Source organism: Macrobrachium rosenbergii, chromosome 11, assembly GCF_040412425.1.
Source record: "Macrobrachium rosenbergii isolate ZJJX-2024 chromosome 11, ASM4041242v1, whole genome shotgun sequence".
Taxonomy (NCBI): Eukaryota; Metazoa; Arthropoda; class Malacostraca; order Decapoda; family Palaemonidae; genus Macrobrachium; species Macrobrachium rosenbergii.
Window position 1 is genome coordinate 48,573,567 of NC_089751.1, and position 19,550 is coordinate 48,593,116.

Sequence of the window (19,550 nt, forward strand, 5' to 3'; positions counted from 1 at the left end):
TGGCTAACGAGAAGTGTTCTCTACTGTTTCTTTGTCATAGATAATTGACGCCACCCTCTTAATTTGGTAAATTACAAGTATAAAATTCCAAAATGCAATAAGAAAATGACATAGATACAGTATAAACAGAGGTAACCTAAATTTTCTTGAGAACAGCACATGTCCTACTCATTGATTCTTTCAAAGAAAAACAGGTGGCCATGTACTGTAGACATTACAGAATTTAATGAAATATTTAGATTCACGTGCAGGATATTTATATAAAAAAACCATGAAAATAATTTTTAATGTAATACAGTATAATAGTCAAAACTGAAGTTAAATTACAGTTAAATAAAAAATACATACTTACTGAAAAGCATAACTGCAAAATATACAAGGATGCTTTCACTAACCATAAATATACCTGAAGGCAAAAATGATACAGCACATCACACATTTCCAATCTGTTCAAGGTATTTCAGGGTACTTGTACTGTATGACATGATAATAAATACAAATAATCAAACCTAGCAAAGGATAAATTCACTTAATTTCTTCATTTTCACAAAAGCACATTCAATCATACACTCACACACACACACACACACACCCTATCAATAAGCATCCAAATGAAGACTAATGAAAATGGAAATGATCTGATTTAACACTGACAAAGTAATGGAAGGTTAACGTAATGACTGACCTCCAGAGGCCTAGGTTGCCTGCTCAATGCCACTTTTTCCAGATCTCACATGAAATTAATGTTTATAGTTACGCTTATGGAATCTTAAACCACACTTTTGTTTGAAGCTCTTACCACAGGTTTCACACGAAAAGGCTTTAAAGTCCGAATGACACCTCATGTGATCTGTAAGACCTTCTTTACGGGTGAACGCACGGCCACAAATGTCACATGCATATGGCTTTTCACCTGTGTGGATGCGCTCGTGCTGCTTCAAATAATCTTTTCTTGAAAAACATTTGTGACAGTACTGGCACATAAACGGACGGTCTCCCGTATGGGTCTGTAAAAATTAATTTGATATTAGCAGAAAACCTCTATTCAAATCATTTTTTAAATGCTGTAAACAAGAATTAGTATTTGTATCAACAGCAAACATGATAAAAAAAAATACTTTAGCAAACTTCAAAACAAGGAAAAGATCAATAATTTTTACGAGCGGATAAAGGGGCAGTGGTTTGCATCAAGTCCTAATTTCCATGCTATGATTTTTAGAGGAATTTGTAGTGATATGACCCTTAACTTTACACTAAAACTAAAGAAAGATGAGTAAAAGTGAGTGTGAAAGTCTATTGATTGCTCATGTTACTTAATTTTAAAGGAGTTATAGATACCTCTGAGAATTTTTTTTATCTCAGTTGCCCTTTAATATAATATTTATTACTGAATCTAATGTATAATAAAAATCCACAATTATATAGTAAATATATTACTATGTAAAATAAACCAAAGACATTCGAACACTTGAACGGTGTTCCTCATCAGTGCTAACGTTAAAATGTAAGTAAGGGTAGTTTTCTTAAGAATAGTTTTTTTAAAAAATGGGGGCGGGGCGAGAAGATAACAGACCATCACGGAAGTGCTGGTTCGGGTGTTTGATGGAAGTGCTGGTTCGGGTGTTATGTTATTCCAAACACCCAAACCAGCACTTCCATGATGGGCTGTTATCTTCTCGCCCGCCCCACTTTTTTTTTTTAAACTATTCTTAAGAAAACTACCCTTACTTACATTTTAATGTTAGCACTGATGAGGAACACCGTTCAAGTGTTTGAAAGTCTTTGGTTTATTTTACATAGTAATATATTTACTATATAATTGTGGATTTTTATTATACAGATTGTTTTTCACGAAATTGTGAATCTAATATTCACTGCGCATTACTGCTGTACTGTAACTCAACAGCCTGCTAGTTATTAGGTTCTTTCATTGGCAGTTGCTTTGTTTTCAGTCATAAAAGGTTAAATGCCTGTTTCAGTATAATTCACTTTATATTAATTTTACCTGACTGGTAGTTAGTTGAAAGAAATGCTTACAACTACATGTATAATTTACAGAAAATTCCTACACAAACTGCAGAGGTAAAGGTGACCTGATTTTTGATTATCTGGCAACCCTAGCATGCTTGATTGTATGGTAAATTTATAATGTGGATGTCCTGGCTTCCACTGGGAAACTAACGTAAAAGTACTAATGGATCAGCATAAGTGTATTCACAAATTTAAATATGTTCCATAAGTAAAAGCCTACTTAACTTATGCTATTCTGCCCAGTACAGTGTTTAAATGGAGACTGGTAAAGTTGGTAATAAGTCTGATTACACTTCAGAGATCTTTAATCATTCCTGGGCCCCTATGTATACATAAGTCACAACTAAGGATGACCAAACCATGGAGCTTAATAACTGGTTATTAAGCATGAAGCCAGTTGAAAGGTACTTTCCACTTGGCAATTCAGAAATTTTAAATAATAAGCATGGAAGCTAATCTCCTGTCATCAAACATCTGATTAAGATAAAGTATTAGTTTTCATCAAGCCTACTAATGAAAACTTTGTTCAATCAGCAGATGGTATTTCAAGAGGTCTTCCCAGTTGTCCACTAATAAATATGGCATTCATCAGATCTGCTCCACAGATTTTGACCTCTTCAAACATTTCATTTCAGCCTTCCAGGAGTACAAAAGGATAACCTACTTTCCTTCACCACATTTATATAAAGGATGGAATGGCATTGCCCATACTGACTAACTCATACACATGCTTTCTTTTAGTCTTTCAACCGTCTTGTCATCCCTCTTCCTTAGTAGCTGATACCCAGGTAATTGTCAGGAAGTGATAAGAACTGAGCTCGTCAAGTTTGGTTCTACAGTCTAACATGTTATTCATTAGACTATGCAGTCCTGATGTTAAAAATCTCTTTTGCCATTTATAATCTTAAATCACTGATGATAAAAACCCATGGCTTACTACTTCCCAAGGACTAGTCATTATAAGAGTAAGCAGCTAATCTAAATTTGACATCATTATACGACAAATCACAGCATGAATGTGACTTGTGTTCCAAGCACCTAGAGTAAAAGAGAAATACCAAATTTTTAAAATAATCTGTATTTGGTATCACAAGATGAAGTAGGAAGGATCTGTGAGAAAGCCTCATAACTATGAACTTAGATATGACAAACTCCCAAAGGACACAGAGCATGCACTGGTGATGGGATTCCACAGTTGGTGATGTAAATTACAGCTGAAGGAAGAACACAGGAAGTCTTCAAATAAGTTCTACAGCTTGACATAACTGTCTGGAGTTTCTGGGACATTATTTGTGGCCACTGAATTATGTAAAGGGCTAAATTTGGTTGCCTTATATAGGTGACACTTATTGTTCCTTGAAAAACCAGCTTGAAGACAAACTTGTCCTTACAAGAATAGTCATGTGGCTGCCTTATTCATCCAGTTAAACTGATATTCAGCGGAATGTACCATCAGTCATCCATCCTAGGTCTCTGCCTTACAGGTGTGCTAACTTATTGAAAAGAATGATTTAGAACCTATCATGTCCAAAAGTTTTCGTAGCATCTAACTTGATAAGAAATCTAGCTTCCCACTGTGGGGTTTTGCTCTCTGCTATAGGGAGAAATGTTCATCGAATACAGTTCTATAATCTACGACTGGAACGTGATTTCCTACTCAGTGTGTCGTCCATTCCCTGAAGTACTCCTCTCAAATTAATCAGAAAGAATGTCAAATTTCCATGTAGTGCTTGACATATCTAGACTTTCCCAATAGGAGCTATGTTACAAGTTTAAACTGAGCATGTTGAGCTGTTCTCTTTTTTTCTCTATTTCTCTTTACCAAGATGTCCATGCTTTAAAGAGATGTTTAGAGTTCAATGTCAAGATATCCACATGTTGAGCCATTCTGTTTTCTCCTTTGAGTCCAACACTTAGCATTGCTTATAAGAATGCACTCTTCCTCAGTGGTGTGGGTTACTTGCTCCTGCTTCAAGGGGCATACACAGCTACCAGACAAATTAACTTCAAATTTCATAAAAGACACATATCAGCATAAATTGTCCGGTTGGAATGGTGTGGGTTGGTACACAAAGCTGGACGACAACAACTGATTGCCTGAAGAATGATAATGTAGGAGGAAACAGATTGGAAGCCTCAAATGGAAATTATTACCTCTTGAGGACAGAATTCAAGCAAAGTAAAGAAGAGCTCTCAAAGACTTCCAAATAACTTCCTAGCATCACTGAAATTTTTTCAAGTAGTGGACTACGTCAGACAGGAAAATAAAGAGAACTCTATCCTGTCTTTCTTTTTGGTGTAATCTCTTTATAAAGACATCTGCTGTTATCCTTGGGGCCTGCATGCTGCATAGATAATTTTTTGTAATTAGGTTCATCCAGTGGATCAGAAGCTGGGCAGTCTTTTAAAAGGGGTCTTTTAACTTTTTACATTGTTGGATCAGAAGCTGGGCAGTCTTTTAAAAAGGGGTACAGTATATTGATATTTTAACTTTTTACATTGTTGGATCAGAAGCTGGGCAGTCTTTTAAAAAGGGGTACAGTATATTGATATTTTAACTTTTTACATTGTTGGATCAGAAGCTGGGCAGTCTTTTAAAAAGGGGTACAGTATATTGATATTTTAACTTTTTACATTGTTAATTTCAACTAGAGTATAGAGTGACATGTCCTGCATTAATGGCTTGCAGGTAATGTCTGTTGGTATTTTATATCCCTAAAAGGTGTGGCTGAAGATGCTTCAGTTCTCAAATCTCTTTGCAATATTTTGCGCATCAAAAGATACAGCCACATACTGGGTATGTCCTACAAACCAGCTCCAAAATATCCAAGTATTTCTAACATGTCATCATGTTTGTAACCTATGTAAAAGTGTTTTGAGTAATCCATATATATCTTAAGAGGAGCACACAGTGTACTGTAATTAGTTTCCCATTTTACAATTCATTTTGAAAAAGGAAAGCCTATCATGACAAGTATAAAACAATTAAGGTCACTAATGTATTAATAAAGTGCAATACTATGAACTAAGAGTCCCTACCATAAACAGACTTTCAACTTAGATATATACAGTATACACACACATATACTTCAGTACACTGAAAAAAGGGCCTGGGGTATAACATTACCTTGATATGGTTTGCAAGGTTATCTCTTCGAGTGAATGCTTGTCCACATAAGGGGCAAACAAAAGGTTTCTTTTGTTCCTTCTCACCATTTCTTTCTTCATCACCTGTCAAAGGTGAACCTCTGGACATCATTTCTCTGAAGCCACCTGGGCCTATTATAAATTGTGTTCCATCTTCACTTAGATCCACCTGTAACAGCTCAGTCTGGGGAAAAATGACATTTGTATAAGTTTTTTCTTCATATCCTATGGCATGAGTAAGCCATCAGTGTAGCTTTCATCTAACTGCCCTATTATAATAAAGAAAAAACAGTGCAGTACTGTTACTTTCCAGAGAAAATAAGTATTGTACTATCAAAAGATTCATGAAGATAAATTGTAATGATTTTTACAACAGTTACATGTTCCCTAACCTTCACAGAAAAATTACACAATTCCCTAAAACTCAAAAACCTAAATCAGTTTATCTTAATTTTAAATCTCTTGCTTTTTGTATCAGCTGTCCTGTTCTTAGCATATCTGGCAGGTGATCCTGTATTGTAGTACATTGTGCTTCTGTGGTTCCAAGAAACTAATATCTACCCATTTCTGTTCAGCTTCCCTTTTATATTTATGCTTTGTTTCATAAAAATGAAAACCATCATTGTCTCCAATTTTCAAATTTGGGTATTCAAGCTATTCATATGGTAATAAAAAATTGTGGGTTTTCTTCCATTTTTTTAAATCTATTCATACAGAAAAATTTCACCTTGGCCTTTACCTATTTGTGAAGCTTATATGTCATTTTGGGTTCTGGGTCTGTTTTTTTCCCTATATGGCATTAAATCAAAGCCAAACAGACTAATCAGCTATGCTTTTCTTTAGGTCCTTTTATCTTTGCCATAAGTTAAGCTTGTCTATTTTCTATAGGTATTTCTTTGTCACTGCTTAACTAAGCAGATGGAAAGTACCCCCTTCTAAATGGCCAAGAAGGCTACCAAGCCACAACATACAACATTTACTCTTTCCTCATACTTCCAGACTTTAAATTCTCTTTAAACTGTTCCTCCCAACTCTTCTACTGGCTCAGTCAAAACATAACTGAATAAATATACAGAATCTACTGGTCATTTTTTTACCAGATATCCAATGTAAGCATTTGTAATAGCTTAAATGACCCCTTAACTTCTTGATTTCTTCACATTTTGGATATGGTTGTCACTACAAAGCCTAAGATCCAATTGAAAAAAAAACTGAAAAAATTCTGATACCTATGGCAGGATTTGAACCCACACCCTATATGTCCGAATGAGATTAACTATTATTATTAACCAAACCAGCAAGCTAATTTATTTCATGTTAACCTCATTCTCACTTGTTGGGTGCAGGTTCACATCCTGTCACTGGTGCAAGTGTGTTTGTCTGTTTCCTTATTTGGATCTTAACCTCTGCAGTGACAAGTATATCCAAGAAGTGTAAGAAATTGAGACATTAAAGTGGTCACTGTGGCTATTACAAATACATAACTGAATATCCATGTGGAACACCCTCACGGGGAAGGTACACCAAACCACCACAAAGAACCCTTGTGCAGCAGTGACTGTTGTGCCTCTATTTCTGGGTGAAGTGGTTTACATCACAGGCAAGAAACACGTGAAATTGGAATTGGAATATAAAATTTAGGCCAAAAGCCAAGTGAAGAGACCTGTGAAGACATTCAGTGCTGAAAACACAGTAATGTTGAAACAATTAGTAGGAGAAGGTGGAAAGTGAGATGGAAGAAAGAGAAAATGAATGGAGGTTTAGCAAAAGGAGTGAAAGGGGTTGCTGTTAGGGGCTGAAGGGACGCTGCAAGTAATACCTACAGTGCACCACATGAGGTACACTGACAGCACTACCCCCTTACAAGGAAAACACATGAAATAGAAAAATTACTTGTAGATCCATACAACACCCATACAAAATCAAGAGGAAACCATCTGTCATTGGTCTGTTTTATGCATAATTAGCACTCTCCTGAAACTAGAATTTTCAAATAGACTAAAAATTTAAAATGTTACAAAAATCCTGCATAGTGTATATTACTTGAACACCTTTGTTCTTCATAAAACAGTCCTTCAGGGCAACTGGGTAATATTACAGTATAGTGTCCACAAGAAAAATTAAAAAATATGTTCTTGATTATCCTCGACACATAATTCTAACAAACTAAATTTATTATTTTCTATTTTTAGATACCAAAATAAAGTACTGTCTAATTACAGGCTTTCAAGATGACACAAAAACCATCATTCTATCATGAAAACCAAATTTACTGCCAATAATGATATAAAAATATCTTTGCCAATAATGATACAAAAATATCTCCAAGTTCGTAAGCCATGAACCAAAATACGAGCATTTTATAGCACATACAAATTTTTAGCCCCACCAAAAATTTCAAAGGATTTTGGAAAAGGGGTTCTTTAGAGAAATTTTTGTGTCTAGCAACAAGGAACTATTGGTAAAGCACAAAAAATTTTTTCATTACAAATGTTAAACATTTTTTCTTGGTGTCAAGGTTGAGGTGAGTATGACTGCCCAAAACCAGCCCAATCTTCTAAAAAATGTTGGCAAATTGACATCAACCCTCAACAGACAGTGAACCCCTGCTTGTAAAGAAGAATTAAGTTAAATTATTCATAAATACTAGAGACAGCAGAGAAATCCACATTCTGAAAGTGAATATTATGAAACACTGATCAAGATTGTTAAACCCTGAGGTGACTTCCACGCAGTATTTGTGGGATTGTGAAAAAGAAAAGTGGAGTGAGGAGTAGGTCTTGAGTGCAAAGCCTAGCATTGTCTATTAAACAGAGGAAGGAAGTCTTACAATGGCACTGTAAAGAATTCAAGTAAAATTTGAGTAGTTGGTTACTCCAGCAAGATTACTAAATGAAGACATTCCAAAGATATGAAAACAATACTCCCAAGATGTTGAAGTCCCATAAATTTTTCAAGAGCTTCTCAAAAAGCAGTACCTGTAGCACCTAAGAGCACAGCCAACTTCTCAGAGGAACCATGTTTCATTGGACTACACTTCCCTTACAGCTACAGCACATTAAAGTAAAATTTAAACACAAATCTCAATATATACAGTATATTAACAAAACACCTGACACCAAAAGATTACATGATGGATGGGTGATCGATGTTCACTGTATAATAATCTACCAAATTCAAATCAGATTTAAGGCTAAAGAATCCAGGTATAATGATACTTTCTCAGTCAAAGTAAAAAAGCTGTCTGTCTAAATAATAGGGAAACACTCTTGTCCTTTAAATATTTATGCATAATAATTATTGTATAATACTGATGTCATAAAAAATTAAAATATTAGGCCCCTCAATTTCCCTAGAGGAATACTTTCCAGTGTGCTTTGCTTTTTTTGTGGTCTGGATAAATGACCTGATATTGCAACAGTAACTGATGCACTGACATAAGCAGTGTAAGGTTCCTGGTATTGTCTTTAGTCTTCATTCCTTTTATTCTATCTTTTATTCTATCTGTTCCATTTCTTCACTTCCAACCTATAGTTGTCTAATTCTTTTGGTTTTCACCTAGTTTTCACCCTTTCTCTTAAAAGTGTAATCTGTAGACCACAATGAATATATTGTAGTTATAAAGGAGTTTAACAAGATCAATTAACCTTCCCAACAATAAAAGTCTTCCCTGTCAAAACTGTTTTAACATTTCCCCTCAAGTACTTTCAGGTAGAAAACAATTACAATTAATTTTCAACTAACAATCCATATTTATGAATCAAAATTTGACCGTTTTACTCTTCCATACACTTGTGTGCAGTAGATGTAAATATAACTCTAAGTAGTACTGTATATATTTAAAGTAGCTACCAAATGCTAATTACAAAATACAATAAATGGCCACATGAGTAACAGACAGAGCTTAATGTAAGGTTGTTATGGGTAAATATGGAAAAGGAATGGTGAAATGTTAACTGGCATTTTGCCAGAGGACTAAATTTACTCAACATAATGTGAACACAACTGAAAGAGGCTGATAACATACGAGTGTGGGAAAGCTGAAACACATTTCCTTTATGACAAAAATATGAACAGCATCAAAGAAAGAATTCTAATGTGATAGCAGGGGAGGCCTGCGTAACACAAAGATTGCTGTGATCTAACTGAATAATTGGAGATAGAAAAGAAAGGAAAAAGACAGTCAGAAAAATAAACAATGGCAACCCAACAATGAAGTCAAAGAGGAATATCACAAATAAGTGACAGCAAATATAGCAGCAAAATTCGTCAGTGGGAGCCACTGAAAAATGTATATAAAAGGCAGCAGAAGTATGTGGTGAGACGCCAGGGAAGGGTTATGGAGAGAGAGAGAGAGAGAGAGAGAGAGAGAAACTGAAGAGGACACGCACATAGGGTGGCTAAGATGTAAACAAGGAAAAGAGGAGGAAGGCTAAAGGGTGGGTAGCAAGGACAAAGAGGGGTTCGTGTTGAGAGGAACAGAATCACCATCCTGACACAGCCAAGGGAAAACAGGAAATGCTCAGGATGGCAAAGTAGCTGGGGAAAGATGTAAAAGGGGCAAAGCATACACAATTTGAAAATGGAGAAATTAAAGTTAGTGATGAGTATACAATACATAAAATTCCTGTTGCCTCTATAAGAAGAAACAGGTCCCCTCTTACTTACCGTTGATATGTCAGAGTTTGGTATAGAAGAATTGGACTGTTCGTAACCATCCTCTACATCTGAGAGTGCACTATGGGATAGGCTTTCACCTTCTCCCATACCTGGCTCCTCCTCCTCTTCCTCATCTTCCTCTTCTTCTTCATCATTGTCTTCCTGCTCATCAGCTGACATTCCTTCACCCGGTACTCCCTCATCATCATCTTGATCACCATCATCCTCTCTTTTGACATACTCAGATCTTTCATTCTAAGAAGGAGTAATGAGATTTGTTTAATAAGAATGAAGTACATTATCTAACCTAGATAATGTGCTTAATATGTGACAAAAATTCACTCTTGTTTAAGAGAGAGATCATTTTTTCTTTTAGATTTTATTATTTCTTAAGTAAATTACATAAAAAATTATGCTAATCATAAAAAGGTGTCCTTTAGTTCAAGCATGTACTGTGAAGCTCATTATGGAACATTTGTCTGCAAATGGGTTTAACATACATTTCCTACAGAAGAAAACGGCTTAACACTTAATGCAATGACAAAGATAAAAACCTTTAAAACGTTTCTTGTAAGATCAGTAAAAGGTTATGTTTACATAGTAATATTACTGTACAGTGATAATGAAATTCCATCTCTTCTAAGAAGTAGTAAGTTAAGGGAAACTGTAAGCACATTATTTTCTGTACAAATTTCAGTGGAATTCTGAAAAAACCAAACATCATGATCATAACATACTGGAGCACTTGCAAAAACCTGTATCCTGGATGCCAGACAATGACAGGTTTCTGTTTAAGGAAATTTTTTTTCTAAATGTTTAAGCATACGTTGTTGAATGAGGACTGAAGGACATATTTCATGAAACCAATCCTACTTGTATAAAATATATCCAGTGAAACCTAGTATTTTCAGACTTTTGAAATCCAAGCATTCTTGAAATCTTACACATCCTTAAAACTTAACTTCTCAGTCACATTCTAATATAAATCATGTGTTAGCATAAGAAGTTTTAAACGCCTAATGGAAATTATATCAATGAAAGTTTTTGTAACATTAAGTATGTAAGAGACCCATCATGTGCAGGATGGAATACAATAAGGGCAACCAGAGTTCCAGCTCAGGGGTATGATATACATGAGTAACCACATATCACAGCAAAATTAAAAATGAACATACTGTAATATTCAAATAAAATATGCATCCTGCAAGAGCTGCAGACTTCAAAAGAGATGACGCTTCACTAACTCTGCTAAACAGTTGCCTATGCACCTTTTGGCCAAAATACAGAAAGATATTGCGATCACAGGATCTACTTTACCCAATCTTTTATGATGACTGACAGTATTCATATTGGCACACACCTATACGTGCATCATAGGTATGTTACAGATTATCTTTATTTATCTTTAGTCTGTTAATCCCATTCCATTTCATCAACTGCTAATACTATTTATCTTTCATGCCTCTCAATACCTACTTCACAGACCAATGTGCATTTCTACAAAAACAAAAACGTTCTGACTCATCTAAGATCTGCTCTTGTAACACAACATGCTTCTCCACTTCCCTCCCTTAGCCATTTGATCTTGTAAATTTTGGGCAAGTTTGATTTTTAACTCAATCATGAACAGTGAACAGGAGTTCCCAACAGATGTGGGAACAATCTATAACAAGGAAAAAATGCGCTTAAGTTTCTTCGGTGCAATTGAGTTTTCTGTACAGCGTATAATGGTGTATGAAACTTTCAGCCACAGCAAATGAAACTCAGCCATGGTCCGGTGGTGGCCTGTGTTGTTGGTACCTATAGTGGTGCCAGAAGTATGATTATGGCTAGCTTCAACCTTAAATAAAATAAAAACTACTGAGGCTAGATGGCTGCAATTTGGTACGTTTGATGATTGGAGGGTGGATGATCAACATACCAATTTGCAGCCCTCTAGCCTCAGTAGTTTTTAAGATCTGAGGGCAGACAGAAAAAGTGCGGATGGACAGACAAAGCCGTCACAATAGTTTTCTTTTACAGAAAACTAAAAAGGATGAATAGGTTCTAAATATCACAGCAAAGCTTAGAAGAGATATAAATGCAGTACTTTCATTTTTACAAATCTGATATTTCTCACCATTATTTCCATACAGTCAGAGCTTGGAAGCTTTCCAATTGCTGCTTAGCTACAGTCAGCACTCTTCCAGCAGCAATTTATGCCATGGCAACAGTGAGCCTTTATCAGTCCAATGCTTTCATAATGTAATAAATATGAATGCTCCATTCATTGTGTACTTTTCCACACCTAAGGCTATACTTTTCAGTCACAAAGGGCTCAAGTATAATGACAGAATATAATGTAAACTACAATTAGCAGAAGTCTACACTTAAAGCAAGTGATCATGAAAATAGTACGATCTACATGATTAAATCACAAAATTGAAAAAATATAATGATTCGTAATAAGAAAAAGGAATCCAAAGTATTTTCAATATTCATGTAAAATTCAAGAAAAATATAAATTACCTTTGACTTATTTGTATGGTTAACAGGGTGTTCTTCACTGTTATGACTACTGGGTGCTGGACTAGGGGATCCTGGAACCTCCCCAGGTTCCAGAGTTGCTGTATTATCTGCTTTATGCTCATCTTTCTTGATCCTCTTGAGCTCTGGCATGCCTGGAGGCCTATTACGCTGCCGAGAACGATTAGATGGAGGTGGTCCAAAATCTGGCCGTAGAGTTAGCTTTGGTGGGTCATCTTTTCTGTTTGCTTCTGGAGAGAAATTCACAAAGGACTGCCTTAGACAAATATCAAATATAATTCAACCATGAGTATGATCAACACGGACAAATAAAACAGATAGCTATTGCCTCAACAGATTTGTTGTCCCACTGGTTCCAACAGCTGATGCCAGTTAAGAAGTTATTTCTTTATTTCCATATTACAGGTACAGTTTAATACAGTACTCTTGCATGTTCCTTAAATATCTAAAATACTGGCATTCCCTCACAACTGCACACAAAAGCATAAAAATTTTGGTAAGTTTCATCTACTGCTGAAGGTGATAGTTTGCCTCAAACTTACAGCTTTGCCAAAAGTTTTTTGCAGGCGTTACAAAAGAGGGAAAGTTTCTCAAAGAGATAAAAGGCCATCATTTCACTTCTGCTTGTACTGGTAGCACTCCATATTAAAAACAAAGGTTGCAGCACTAGATATATGTCAAAGCATTCCTTTTGGTTTCATGTTTATTGAAAAACAAAGAAAATAAAATGGTAAATACCTAAGTTAAAGGATAAAAATCTTATCCATCAGAACGTCATAAAAAGTGTAAAATAACTAAATGTAACAAAATCAACGAAGTGCTTGTGAGGCAATCTCATTCATATAAAATATAATTACAGGAATACATTAATAATAAGGATAATGATTTACCAGGAGGTCTCTTGCGTTTTCGAGTTTGTGCAGGTGCCGAAAGTGTGGGCGGATGTGAACGTGAAATGGACGGGACAGAAGGCACAATGGGATTGGAGGAAGAGATACGAGGAGAGTCGTCTGGCACAGCCAAGCCCTTCACTTGAAGCCCCTCAGCTGTACGAAGCAAGGAACCCAATTCACTTTGAGGCACATGAACTTCTCCCTAGGAACAAGCAAATCATTTTAATACACAATTCATAGCAATGCTACATTCTATAGTAAAAACATGATATAAGTAAATCTGAAACTTTACTTACATAAGAAAAATAGTGTGGAACAGAAAAAGTTGCAGTGACAGTAAAACTAAAAATTTGAACTTCTCTTTGTCCCTACAAGCCCATCAACCATAAACCTCTTTGTCCATACAAGTCCATCAATCATATACTGTACATTCTGTGCATGTATTTCCTAGTTGTTCCAAATTCATAGTCCATACAAACCCATTAATCATAAATAACATTATTTTGTCCAAGTATTTGCCAGCTCAAAATTCATAGGATTTTCAAGACCATGGACCTCCTGCACAAACCCAGATGATGCTCCAGCATCCTTGAATGTATGTAGTATGCAGCTACACTTTTAAGTACATGTCTGCTGTCATTTTCTCCAAGCATCACACTTTTCACTGTTTTTATGTGCCTCTTATCTTGTTCAACTATTCATTTCATTATTAATTCTATTTTGTTCTGGTGTATCTTCTGGAGACAGCTACGAATAGTACGATCTAATTACAGTATTTTGGCCTTCCAGGCTTGTTGTCATTGTGTATTTGAGAGTTCTTTACATGTGACACTTTCAAGTCTAATAATTTTTGATTTTTGGAATTTCTTTTCTACTGGTCTTACTGGGAGTTCATTAGTTTCCTGAACCATGGGTTTACTTTAGCAATTGTTTTGTGATTTTTTCAGTACTGAATTTCACCAGCTCTGTATTTCAACACCATGTAATTTTTTGTCATCTGTCAGTGTATAGGCTTACACCATGTAGTAATTTTTTGTCATCTGTCAGTGTATAGGCTTACACCATGTAGTAATTTTTTGTCATCTGTCAGTGTATAGGCTTAGTAGTGTTACCAATTGTTACCAACTTAAGATTTCCTTAGTGATTTATTTTATGTAAATGTTCTTACCACTGTCACAGTAATAGTACCCTTGTTCTGTTCTGGTCTGAGCGTTTTATTACTATGAACTAACTTGTAGCATTAATTACTCTAAGATAAATATTCTAGCATTTTTACTTCATTACCCATTACTTGTACTTGTTTTTGTGGGAAGTATTTTTCCTATTCGTCATGCAATAGCATCATATGGGAGCATGATGAATGTCTTGTAGCTCCTTTACCATCCTTAAATAAGATTCTTCATTTGATGTACCCATCATACAAGGGGTCTACAGTGACCTTCGCAGCAAACTTTTAGTTTGGTGGTGTGATCTGTGTATCAGTGGTTTCTCTATGCTCAGAGATGGGCTTATAAGCATATTGTGTCCAAGACTTTGGGAATGCTTCTTCTGACTCTTCATCTCCTAGTTCCATGCTGCCTGGGTTCCACATCCTTGATGATATATCCTTGCATCAGGAGTTATTGGAGTAGGAAATGTATGCCTTCTCTAGCTTCAACTCTTAATGATCTTTTCACCTGAAGAAACCTTACTTCCTCAAAAGTCTCCTTTACTGAATGCTCACCTTATGACCCATGGAGGACTTTTCCTGTCTTATCTGTTACCCAACCAACCTCAGGATTTGTAATTACTACTAGTCTTGTGCCCTTCTCCTCCCTTCATACCCATGACCTCATTTTGTTGAAGTTTCAGGGATTAATGGATACATCTGTTGTTCACCATAAGAGGGTAGCCTTGGTGCTCCAGGACTTGTTCTGTTCTCAGTACAAGTCACCATGTAGTAATAGTCAAATAAGATATTCCCCTCATCTAGACCAATCTCACCTCCAGTATGGGCCTGTCTTCAGCAGTTTTAGAGGGCATGGGAAGCCATCAGTGCAGGACCCTGAGTTCTGCAGGTTCTCCAGGATGGTTACTTTCTCCTCTTCCTTGACACAGGTGATCCTCCTCTGCCTCAACCAGAAGCCTTCAGAAGGTGGCCACTCAGGCAAATCGGACAAAGAAACTAAAATTCTACATTCAGCTCTTTCTTATTCCAACTTTCCAGAGGCTGGAGACTGATTGTAGATCTCAATCATCTTAGCAAGTTTCCTTCTCTGATGCCAAATGGAGATGGTGGGGTCCATCATGAGATCCAGTACAAGAGGGAAGTATCCTAATTCACCAGCTTTTCCAGAAGCTTCCTTGGTGGGAGACTAGCTGAATCTGTGGAAGGGGTTCTCTTTCATTTCATTTCATTGGACCCCAAATTGTTGATGTGGGGAGAGCACCAAAATTTGTTCCAGAAGTCTAAAAAAATTGGTAGACACTCAGCAGAGTTCATCAGATTCTTCATTCCGAGTGTTCCCTTCACAGGCATGTCTGCAAGTCTCTTGGTGGATCTGTTCGACATATCATTGAATGCAAGACTACCACTGTATAACTCTCAATAGTTGGGCCCAGCAGGTTAGACAATGGACATTTCCCTTTCTTCCAAAGAGATTGTTTGTAAACATTTCATGGACAAATGAAACAGCACTATCAGTTATGAAAATATGATGTAAAAACAATGATGATGATAAACAGAGACAGCATTTAACACTACAGTGAAATTTATAAAAAAAATACTGTAATCAATGATTGTACACTTGAAATTACATTCCAGGTACAACAAAAATTCTAGCAGTTGCTCAGCAAAACATCAACTAAACACAACAAAACCAGCAGATAATCCAAATAGATAAAATACCAGCAAGTGTGCTTCATGTTCTCAAATCATGACCAGAAGTATGGCGTAACCACAATTTATTATACAGTACTTATATAAACAAAGTTATGTCAAGTTTAGAGGGTTCATTTTGCAACCACAGTGCATATTATGTAATAATTTATGTTTGTAAATGCCTAAGAACACATGCTTAAATATATGAACAGTTATTTAACAACAATACAGGACTACTTTACCTTGTACATGAAATCCAAGAGAGCCTCCATATCTTTGCATGATACATCTTTCATGAAAACAATGGGATGTTTGCAAGGATTCTTATTAAACATCTCCTTGAAGTAATCACTGCATGTTGAAAGAACAAATTTGTGTGCAGAATACAACCGCCCAGAACAAGCCAAGGACACATCCACATACGACTCCTGCAGTGATGAGAGTAACCTGTGCTGTTATGTCATAACTGGAAAAGTATTATAAGCCCCTGTATTTTTAACTCTTGTCCTCTATGATACATGCAATACAGCATAAATTTACCAAGCAAAACGTGACATATTAAGAAATCATTGCAGTAGGGTTTATAAAATCATAGACCACTACTTTAGACAGCCTGGGATACTTTGTGTAAGTGTGGTAGTTGGTGGGCTACTTAATACAGGGTTCCATCCCTTGACGATGTAGTCTTCCTGAATAATTTCCTTATTTTCTGCTTTGTTCAGTTTCTCAGTCTGAATCTTTTTCTCTCAGTTCAATCAAATTCTGTTCCTCTCTCGCAGCATTACATAACCGTAGGCTTTAATACAAGTCGTGGTTTTATTAAGGCTTTGAGATTCTGATGATGCATTGACATTATATTAATTTTATATATACATAGTATATCTTGTATTTTTATTGTATACCTATTTGTTTAATTATTATTTGTATTTTACTTATACAATTTTAAAAATTTCATTGCTTTTTAGTGGAGAAATACATAATCATATAATTTCTCTCTCTCTCTCTCTCTCTCTCTCTCTCTCTCTCTCTCTCTCTCTCTCTCTCTCTCTCTCTCTCTCTCTCTCTCTCTCTCTCTCTCAGGTAAAACCCCTAAAATTTGTATTTTGTTGCTGCTTTAATTTGCAACAGATTACAATTATATAATTAAATAATAGTATATTGTATAATTCAAAAAGAAATTTACTGAAGTTCTGTCTGGTGAAAATTTGTCTCTCCCAATGAGTCAAAAGTGTTGCCTCAACAATCGGGTAAAACTATTTGTCAATATCAACAATAATCTATTCAATTCTGAAAACAAGATTTTCATGACAAACTACAAATTTTTATTGATAAATTCATTTAGACTACTTTTGCAATGTTCCTGTTTTGAACCCTCTGCAATGAAGTACAATTATTCAGCTTTAAATGGTAGAAATGTGGTTCCTACCATGAAAAATACTGTAACTTGACAGTGATCAACCAAAAACAATTGCCAAAACACTTTTCAGCCTCCTTTCAACCATAATATTTTTTAATTCTTTTCTATTTTGCTCCACTACACAGATAATAAGAAAATTTACAGTACTGTATATAATTCAAATGAAAATTTACATTAGCTTTGCTTGGCATATAATTTTTATGGCAAAATAAGAGATTTTTTATTGGCTAACCTCATTGGGACTTTTGTTTTTTCTTTCTGGAACATTCCACAATTAAATTACAACTACTGTATTCTGTCTTGAATTGACAGCAAACTCAGTTTCCTACTATGAAAACCAACTTTACACTAACAATCATGGTCTTAGAATGCCCTAGACACTGCAGTGTTTCGTTTAAAAGACAGAAGTGTGGTAGTAATTCTGCTCTTGTACCTTACTATTGCAGTACTACTGTATACCAGAAACAAAAATACCGTAATTCAAAATTTTGAAGGATACATTGCACATTTTGAATTGAAATTTAAATTACGTTTGATCAAATTCATGTGGCATCTGAAAAGATAAGATTTTAAAGAGGGACCACAATTTTTCACAAAATGATATATCATACCTGCTCACGGAGGAGGGTGAGGATCTTGGTGAAAATGGTATTGTGGTTGTTCCATCGTAGCGCCAGATAACCTTCGGTCATTCTGGTCTTGGGCTACCACCTATACAAAATGAAAATGTTGACACTTTAAATATGGTGATGTACATGAATATAAAAAGCAAAATTACAGGAAAATTATACCAACATGAAAATTATACCAACATGAGGAAACAATAATTTAATATAAAAAAGTACTAAAAACCACCATTTTACCCCAAATTTAGTATTACAAATGGCATTACAGTAACAGATTTATGTTAACTACATGAATTGGAATATGTAGGGTATCCCTGTTCAAAAACGAGCTTGAAAATCCAGATGACTGATGTTATGATCATTAGCATACCAATGTCAGGCTGCCAAAACAAATACAAAGGTCTTGAGAAAGATTCTTCCCTATGTAGTTGTGAATTCTTGACATTCTAACAGTTCTGAGAGTCTGGATAATGAATCCTATCACTGATATTGAGTTGTTGTCTACCCTGGTGTTTAGTGGCTTTGGAGGGTCTTGTGACTATTTACAGATAATCCATTGGCTGTGGATGGTCCCTCCACCTGCAGACTCCACAGACCCTTCATCAACCAATAAGCGACAGCAGTAAAAACAATTCGCCAAATCAGACCAAAAAAAAATCCAACATAGTCATCATACTTTTTCCTATCATCTTTTATTGGTGAAATGCTGGGTGTACCGGATGTTTGCATGGAGAACACTGGGACTGGGGAAGACTCTTAACAGTAGGTGGTAATATGTATTGAAGCATATTCATATGAGAAGTACTGGTAGATTCACCTACATACATAACTAAGCAATGATTTGGCCAACCCAAAAAGGTTTTTCCATTACAGAACAGGAGCTAACAAATCTAGCCCATTTTGGTAGCTGAATTTGTGTCACTCTGGCTGACAGCTAAAAGTGAAATCCTATCATAAAGATGTCACACAAAGAATTAAACCCAGTTGGATCATATGAACTTCTAACCAATTTTGCTTTGTCTTCATCATAGTTGAAGCTCACAGAGTTAACTTTCCATGTTTGATCTATCTTAACCTAGAGGAATTCTCAAGATAAGAGGCAGTTTCCTGGGCATTATGTATGGAATTTGGGAACACAGCCCATGCACTGGGATCCTAAGGTCATTCAGCACTAAATGTGACAATATGGTGGGGTGACATGGTATAAAAAGATGAATAATTCAAGAACCTTCATTTCACTCAGCTTTCCTAAAGTTACTCTTGCGCCTTTCATTATGGTTATCTTATAAAATTAAACAATTATGAAAACTGTATGTTTTACAAATCTGAGAAGTGCAGGAATGTCCAAATCATCTCCTAAAACTTCGGATAAGGATTTCTATCCAAATGGA

At 35.7% G+C, this 19,550-nt stretch overlaps 1 protein-coding gene across 9 annotated transcripts in view; it reads right to left on the reverse strand.

Annotated features, from left to right (window-relative positions):
- Nucleotides 1-268: 268 nt before the first annotated feature.
- LOC136843428 (zinc finger and BTB domain-containing protein 24-like) overlaps nucleotides 269-19,550 on the reverse strand; it is a 24,960-nt gene continuing 5,678 nt past the window's right edge. For 4 of the 9 annotated variants that reach the window (XM_067111881.1, XM_067111880.1, XM_067111882.1 and 1 more), the window contains exons 2-8: nucleotides 18,145-18,244; nucleotides 16,359-16,544; nucleotides 13,254-13,458; nucleotides 12,346-12,593; nucleotides 9,847-10,092; nucleotides 5,159-5,362; nucleotides 269-1,007 (exon numbers count right to left, since the gene is read on the reverse strand). In XM_067111881.1, coding sequence (XP_066967982.1) covers nucleotides 741-1,007; nucleotides 5,159-5,362; nucleotides 9,847-10,092; nucleotides 12,346-12,593; nucleotides 13,254-13,458; nucleotides 16,359-16,544; nucleotides 18,145-18,225 — 1,437 coding nt within the window. In that variant the 5' untranslated portion in view covers nucleotides 18,226-18,244 and the 3' untranslated portion in view covers nucleotides 269-740. The remainder of the gene's footprint in view (nucleotides 1,008-5,158; nucleotides 5,363-9,846; nucleotides 10,093-12,345; nucleotides 12,594-13,253; nucleotides 13,459-16,358; nucleotides 16,545-18,144; nucleotides 18,245-19,550) is intronic. The other 5 variants (XM_067111884.1, XM_067111885.1, XM_067111887.1 and 2 more) reach the window with 3 other exon arrangements.